This window comes from Neltuma alba, unplaced genomic scaffold (assembly GCF_004799145.2).
Source record: "Neltuma alba isolate B1F8T4 unplaced genomic scaffold, ASM479914v2 tig00012040_pilon, whole genome shotgun sequence".
NCBI classification, from domain to species: domain Eukaryota; kingdom Viridiplantae; phylum Streptophyta; class Magnoliopsida; order Fabales; family Fabaceae; genus Neltuma; species Neltuma alba.
Window position 1 is genome coordinate 24,000 of NW_021636605.1, and position 8,157 is coordinate 32,156.

The window sequence follows — 8,157 nt, forward strand, 5'->3', positions numbered from 1 at the left end:
TTGGGTGAAGGCCTTTAGGAAATTTGGGAGAAAGTCGCAAGGTCATTTCCTAAGTACGCATTAAAACTCAAAAAAAAAAAAAAACTCTTCGGAAGGCACACGAAAACGGGTAAAAGTTGGCTTTGCTTTTAGTTGTCTCCTTCGTTTTAGAGAACAAAGACTCACAAATACATTACTTTAGGCATTAAAATTCAAAATAAGCAAATACAGTATATAAAGAAGTGCTAATTACAAGCCGAAAAAATAAAATAAAAACAGATAAAATAAACATACATAATTTATAAAAACTTATCTTTTGCATGTCTTGAAAAACAATAATAAAAATGCAGGTTTACTTTGTACAATACCCTCGTCATAATAAGAAGCAACCACATTGATTTTCGATGATTCAGATTCAATTTAATATTTTTTTATATTTGGATTTTTTTGTTTTAATATACACAAAATTTAAAAGAAAAATAATTTTATAACTGTCACTTCTTAAAAAAATAAATTTATTATAAATAATTAGAGATTAAAAATATTGGCGCTGGAATAAGTTAAGGCAAGAAAATAAAAAATCTTGCTAGTTTTTATTAGGAGCCTCACTTGACCCAAATTAACTGGCTCATTAGAGCACGCCAGACTTTCTGGAAGTTACCTTGTGATTTCCAGAACTCAAAATTAATTATGCAAATACCCGACAATAATATAATAACATAATTGTTAGGGAAATGATAATTAAGTCCAAAAGATCAATAAATACAATGACAGCTCAGATGTTAAAATTTTTTTAAAAAATAAATTATAAATATCATTCAAACAAACAGTAATTCATAAGTATTAATCTTAAACAAGATATTTAAATTTTGAATAAACCTTTCAGTATTTCCAATTCATTTCTCAGCAATTTCTTTGAGAATTTAGCTGCCTTTAAATGATTGCTCTTTTGGCATCTCACTGCTTTTACCCATAATTATTATTTTTCCTATAATCTCCATTTTTCATCATTTGTATACACCTTGATAGAATTTATTGGATAATCCTCTTATATCCAGAATTGCATAATTCATAGATTTTAAAAATGCAAAAGTACTTATAAATTTGTAAAATCAAAGCAAAAATGACATGGTTATAGTCTTACAGCCATCACCTTTTGTATGTAGTGAGACCCATGATAATGTTTAATAATACTAAAATAACCCTAATTTGAAAAAAAGGTTAATTGTGTAAAAATAATCCTAAACTTTTAACCGAAATACTAAAATGCTCCTGACGTCAGTTTATAAAAATCAATTGGAATGAAAATCACTTTGATTAACCTTAACCCAAACCAACCCACATATTTAAATTGTGACAGAACTGAAAATCTAAAAGAAAAAAAAACACAATAAACTAATTAAATTTCGGTGTTTCCTAATAGTATGGGTATTTAAGAGAAACGATCAATATAATTAAGAAGAATATTTGATTGTGAGCATAAAAGAAAGTGTTAATTTTTTTTTTGGGTAAAAGAAAGCTTTAATTAAGTTCAGAGTGCAGAGTTGTTGGAGGGCCATCCCCCTTTTGAAATGGACCGCATTCCATTCCATGAAGTTTCGTGGTGATTTATTTCCCCCCTTTGAAACGGGGAGTCACATGCCAAAAAGCCAACGGAGATTCCATTTTCATAGGCAGATTGACGATATTGGTATAAAAGTCAAAAGTAGCTTTTATTTGCTTTTTTTTTTTGTTTATTGGCTTTTGTTTGAAGTGTGCCTTGGCGTACAGCATTACTTTCTTCATTTTTCTCATATAATACAAAATTATCTAATTTCTGTAAACATACAGATAAATTATTTTCACTGAATTATTATGTCTTAACACTTTTTGTTTTCATTTTTCTGCTCTTACACTCAATTTATCCTTTTGCATTTTCTGAACTTCAATCCGAGTTGGGATAAGTCTTATTTTTTTAGTAAAAATATAATATCATTCATCAAGAAGAAAAACTATATGACAATAGACTGGCATAAGGGACATTTGATACAAAACATTATTTAATATTATTACTCAAAATGAGATATATCACTATTTATGAGGCTCTTTACCATCAGCCATGCCTTGGATTTTCTGGCACTTCACTTTTGCTTTCTGCGCACTGCATTTCATTATTCAATAATTTGCTCCGCAATAAAATGCATGTGCATGCTATGTACTACCTGAATACTGTTTATATTCCTAATTATAATATATAAATAATTAATTCAGATCGATTAAATAAGTAAATTGAATTAACTATTTATAAAAAATGTAAATTAATTTTTTTCAAGTTTTTATTTATATTAAAAACTACTTTTTTTTTTAATGAAAATGGCTATAAGTACTTAAGATAAGAAGATACATACGAGCCTAATGTGTGACTTCATCTCCCTTATACTGCTTTTCATCTTTAACATAAGACAAAATTATTCTCAGATAATTATAAGCAAACAAGCTATCCAATTGTGTGTGAACTTTCTACTTTAATTTACGCGGTTATATGAGTGTAGTTTTACTATTCTCACTGTCATGTCCAATCCGTTATATTATTTCCAATGCTGCCGAGGGGAAAAATAAGAGAGGTGTAATCATAGTGCTTTATTAAATCATATTTTATGAGGACATTTGACAGCAGGCGTTCATATTTTCTTAGGAAATTTGATTTTGTTTTTCTTTTTGACCAGCACTTGGAAAATTTGATTAAGCTTTCAACATTTCGGAGAAAGTGTCACCGGAGTTTCCTTTCTCTTTGTACTATGTTCTTCATTGAGTGCTGTCTTCTCCCCACATTAATAACTCGGCAGGACGGCCTTTCTTTGCAATTTATGATTATTTATTTTTCATTTTGTTCCAATTTTTATTGACTTGGTTGACTCAATCTACTCCGCTAAAATCTTATATATCTTCCTCTAAGGCCGCTTTGTTTCCTATTACCGATCGTTCTTGAATCTGAATTGAAAGCAGTCGCAGTTCTCTTTTCATTTGCTTATAGTAGCTAAGCAATCTGATATGGCCTCATCTTCTTCCGCTGCTCCATCTTCTCAATCTCCAAAGAAATATGATGTTTTTATTAGTTTCAGAGGTGAGGACACCCGCTTCAACTTCACAAGCCACCTTCATGAAGCTCTTCGCAGAAAACAAATAGATACATACATCGACTATAGACTTGAGAAAGGAGATGATGTATGGCCGTCTCTTGAGAAAGCCATTGAAGATTCAACTCTGTTCCTTGTGATCTTCTCAGAAAACTATGCATCTTCCACGTGGTGCTTGACGGAGCTTGCAAAAATATTGGAGTGCTCCAAAAATGATCAAGGTCTCCTTGTTATGCCAGTGTTCTATAGAGTAGATCCTTCATATGTGAGGAAGCAATGTGGGAGTTACCACAAAGCATTTGAAGAACATGAGCGCAAAAGCAGCATCAATAAGTATCAGCTGCAAAAGTGGAGGGAGGCTCTCACTCATGCCGCCAATTTATCTGGGTGGCATTGTAGCTTCGACAGGTAACTTGTATATAAATTCCTTCGGTCCTTATATGTAACTGATTTAGATTTAAAAAGTTAGGTTGCTCGTTTAAAAAAAAAAGAAAGAAAGTTAGATAAGCTAATTAATTATAAAAAAATGACATTTTTTTAAAACACCACAATTATCATCCTTAATATCCTCTTTCCCTCTCTTGCTTGATTATGATTGAGAAAATATCAACAAGGATAATTTAGAAAAATTTTATAAATATGAGCAATAAGTCTTATATTTAGAGTCATGATCAACTCAACAATTAGGTTCTATATTAACGACCGGAGGAGCCTGCATTCGGTGCTCATCAAGTGATGAGCAATCTGAACCGTCCAGATGGTCTAGATTTAATATTTTTAAATAATTATTTTAAAATAGAAATAATTATTTTTTTAAAAGTATGATAGTTAAGAGATTATCTTTATTTTTTATTCTATACCTATTAAAATAATTATTGTTAAAAAATAAAAATAAAATAAAATCTGGATCGTCCAGATCCTGATGAGCACCCAATGCAAATCCCGACCGGAGGGGTATATGGTTATAATGATCTTTCTGATACACACACATAGTTATGCCATCTAATATAAGTAATATTTCTCAACAAAAAAAAAACCTATAACAAATTTTAAAAATTGGTGAATCTTCATAGTTACATGTTGTTAGGAATAGTTCAAAATTTGAAATGAATAGATAATGTGGCATTAAATTTGGTGCCTCTTTATTTTTTCAATGGTGTGTAGGGATGAAGCTGAGCTAATTAAAGAAATAGTGAATCATGTCATACAAAAGTTGGGCCCTAGGTATCAAAGTGAAGATTATCTAAAAGGCTTGATTGGAATTCACAAAAGAATGGCAGATGTACAATCATTGTTGGACAAAGGTTCAAACAACGGTGGCTGCCAATTCATTGGAATTTGGGGCATGGGCGGTTTGGGCAAAACAACTCTTGCAAAAGCATTGTTTAAAAAATTGCATTTTACATATGAAGGGTCTTGCTTTTTGGCTAATGTAAGGGAAGAATCAAAGAAACATGGAATAGATGCTTTGAGGGAAAAAATTGTTTGGAGGTTATTAGGGGATAAAGAATCCCACATTGGCAATGCAATATATCCTTGTACCATAAGTAGGCTTGGTAGGAAAAAAGTTTTCATTGTGCTTGATGATGTTGATGATCTTGAGCAAATAGAAAATCTAGTTCGAGGACTTGAATTTGGATCAGGTAGTAAAATTTTGATAACAACCAGAGATAAGCAAATACTTGGTAATGAAGTGGATGATATATATGTGCTTCAGTGTTTGAATCCTGATGAAGCTTTTCAACTTTTCGCCTTGAATGCCTTCAAAAAAGGCTATGGTGACCCAAAGATAAGGGTGCTAGCAGAAAAAGTGACTGAATATGTAGGTGGAAATCCATTGGCCCTAAAGGTTTTAGGCTCCTTCTTGCATGGCAAAAATCAAGAAGCATGGGAAAGCCAACTGGTAAAGCTTCAAAAATTACCTTGTTTAAAAGTTAACGATATCCTCAAATTGAGTTTTGAAGGACTTGATGAGGAAGAGAAAAATATTTTCTTGCATATCACATGTTTTTTCAATTATTATGATGTACATGTCAAGCACGTAAAAAAATTGTTAGATGGATGCGGTTATTCAACGGAGATTGGATTGACAAGTCTTGAAGATAAAGCTCTTTTAGATATTGTTTATAGAGGAAGAATATGTATGCACAATCTGATAAAAGAAATGGGTAAACAAATTGTTCGGGAAGAATCATTAAAATATCCTACATGGTGCAAGATATTTTGGATTTTCAAGAAAGGTTCTGCGATATTGAAGAAAAGAATGGTAAGAATGAAATTTTTTACTTTTTTTTTAATTAAAAAGATTGTTAAATTCCAAATTCCTATTTGATTCAGATAATATTTTTATTACTATTAGTATTTTTTTGTTTGCTAGGGAAGTATTGAAGGCATGATTATGAACCTTTCAGAAGTTGAAGAGATGGATGTAATTATTAAAGCCTTTCGTTCAATGCCCAATCTGAAATTTCTTAGGTTTTATGGAAATTTGAATGGTCAGCTTAGCAACAAGTTAAATGCTTCTAGTATGAAGCTTTTGCCAAGAAATCTCATGCTATTAGATTGGGTGGGATGCCCTTTAAAGTCCTTGCCAACAACATTCAATGGAGAAAATCTTGTTGAAATAAAAATGCCCAACAGCAATTTGACAAAACTCTGGGATGGAGAGCAGGTACATTTTCTACTTTTTTCTCTTATAAAATATTATTAATACACTAGTTGGAAAAATTTTATTATATATGCACCCTCTCTTCAGTATCATTTATAAATTTTTACCTATTGGTCCTTAAAATCTCTTAGAAAATTTAATAAAAGATTGACAACCCATTCTAGAAAATGCATTTCCCTTTCATCATCACACTGATATTTATATAGATTATTGGCTAAGTATAATTTTAAAAAATTTGTAATACTTTTTGACATTGCTAATTTTGTAAATAAAATTGCTAACAAGGTCTTATTAAAAAAAAAAGATAAGAGAGTGTAATTATTTTTATTTTTGCCACCAATCTTACCGTGTAATTTATTTTTTTATTTTTTTTTACAGAATCTTGTGAATTTAACCAAAATTGATCTTCATGAATCAAAAGACTTGACTGAGCTCCCAAATTTTTCCAAGGCCATACATCTTGCAGAAGTTTATCTTCAGGGTTGTTCAAAATTGCTGAATGTTCATCCCTCTATTTTATCTCTCCATAGCCTTTGTGGATTATTGCTAAGTGGTTGCAAAGCCCTTACCAACCTTACGAGCAACACCCATCTCAAATCACTAAGTATGCTCGACTTGACGGGATGCTCAGGACTACGCGAATTTTCAGTGACCTCAGAATATAATTTGTTTGAATTGATGCTTTGTGGAACAGCCATCAATGGTGAGTTGTCCTCATCAAGCGGATGTCTCAGCAAAATTTATTTTTTGGACCTAGAAAGATGCGAAGGGGTGACAAGTCTTCACAAATTGGTTGACAAGCACACCCTCCAACGCCTTCATGCTGATTATTGTAATAAGCTAGCATCAAATGGACGTTCCATATTTGATGAGATGCGTGCTTTGGAAGCTCTAGTGCTGAGGGGTTGTAGTGAATTATTTGAAGTTCCTGACAACATCAGCTTGTTGTCGTCATTAAGTCAGTTAGATCTCTCGAGGAGTAATATAGAGACCTTGCCTTTAAGCATCAAACATCTTTCAAGCCTGCAATGTCTCACCTTAGATGGATGCAAAAGGCTTCTGTCCCTACCACAACTCCCTCCCTCTATCTGTACACTGGAAGCCAATGGCTGCTGGTCCCTTGAGACTTTACATTCACCTTTAATGAGTGAAGAGATAGAAGGAAAAAATTATTTTTATGATAACTTCAGTTTCAGAAGTTGCATGAAGTTGGATGGGCAGTCAATCAAAGCTGTTGAGGCCAAAGTGCTACTTTACATGAATAATAACAAAGACATTCATTACCGGGCTCAAATGGAATTTCCGGGAGGAAGAGTTGCGGAGTGGGTCATGTATAGGACTACACAGTCTTTGGTGACTGTGGATCTCAGCTCGATTCCACAACCTTGGGATGGCGCCTTTATTTGTTGTGCCGTGATTTATGGCTCACCATCGCGGACTACAATTGGTGCCAAATTGTTTATTGATGGACAATATGCTTACATGTCTCCAGGCGAGTCTTTTCATGTGTCTCTGTTGTCACATGTTTGTCTTTGGTACGATGCAAAGTCATGGAAAAAGGTACAAAGGACAATTGAAGAAAAGAAAAGAGAAGCTCAAAGCAACACTACCTATCATCCATTATTGCTTCAATTTGAATTCACAGCCCTTTCGCCTTATGATGATGAAACAACAGTAGTGATCGAAGAGTGTGGGGTGTGCCCGACATCTGCCGTTGAATATCAAAATTACATCAAACAAATTCAATTGGCATTATTGCATCCGCATCGTAGCTCTAATGCAACGCAATCGGCCTCTCAAAAGTGCAATCGGCCTGCAAAGAAGCAGTCTGGAAATATAATCACTAGAAATTAAAGCATCTGAAGAATATGAGAAGAAGAACCCACAGGTTCGATTTTGAACACCAACATCCTCTTAACTTATTCTTTTTCAATGCTTATCACTGATGGCTGCATCATTTTCATTTCATCTATAAATATATATATATATATATATTCATAAGGCTGCATCCATTAAAGTCGTAAACTCATAATCAGGAGCCTAAAAAGTTGGATCTGGTTCAAGTCATCCGATCATCTTGCTCTGAAGAAAAAAAAAAAGAAAGTATTACCACAGTTTTGAAAATATTTGCGAATCCTCAAAGTTGCATTTAATTAAAAATACCCCAAAATCTTAGCGTCTGCTATATGAAAAAATCAGCATGGTTCATGTGATCCAAATTAAATGAGGGAGAATTATAATCAAGTCCCATAGAAGAGAAATAATTATTAAAGTCCCATAGAAGAGAAATAATTATTAAAAAGTCCCAATAACAATTTGAGCACCCTATAATGACAAGTCCTACGGTGGAAATGACAACCTTTAAGACTTGTTTTTCAATTATTTTCCTTACTT

General features: G+C 32.7%; 1 protein-coding gene across 1 annotated transcript; it reads left to right on the forward strand.

The window, feature by feature from the left end:
• Positions 1 to 3,009: 3,009 nt before the first annotated feature.
• On the forward strand, positions 3,010 to 7,617 carry LOC114721469 (disease resistance-like protein DSC1). Its single transcript, XM_028907281.1, has 4 exons — positions 3,010 to 3,503; positions 4,260 to 4,998; positions 5,473 to 5,766; positions 6,142 to 7,617. The coding sequence occupies exons 1-4, from the start codon at positions 3,010 to 3,012 to the stop codon at positions 7,615 to 7,617; spliced, it is 3,003 nt and encodes a 1,000-aa protein (XP_028763114.1).
• Positions 7,618 to 8,157: the final 540 nt, after the last annotated feature.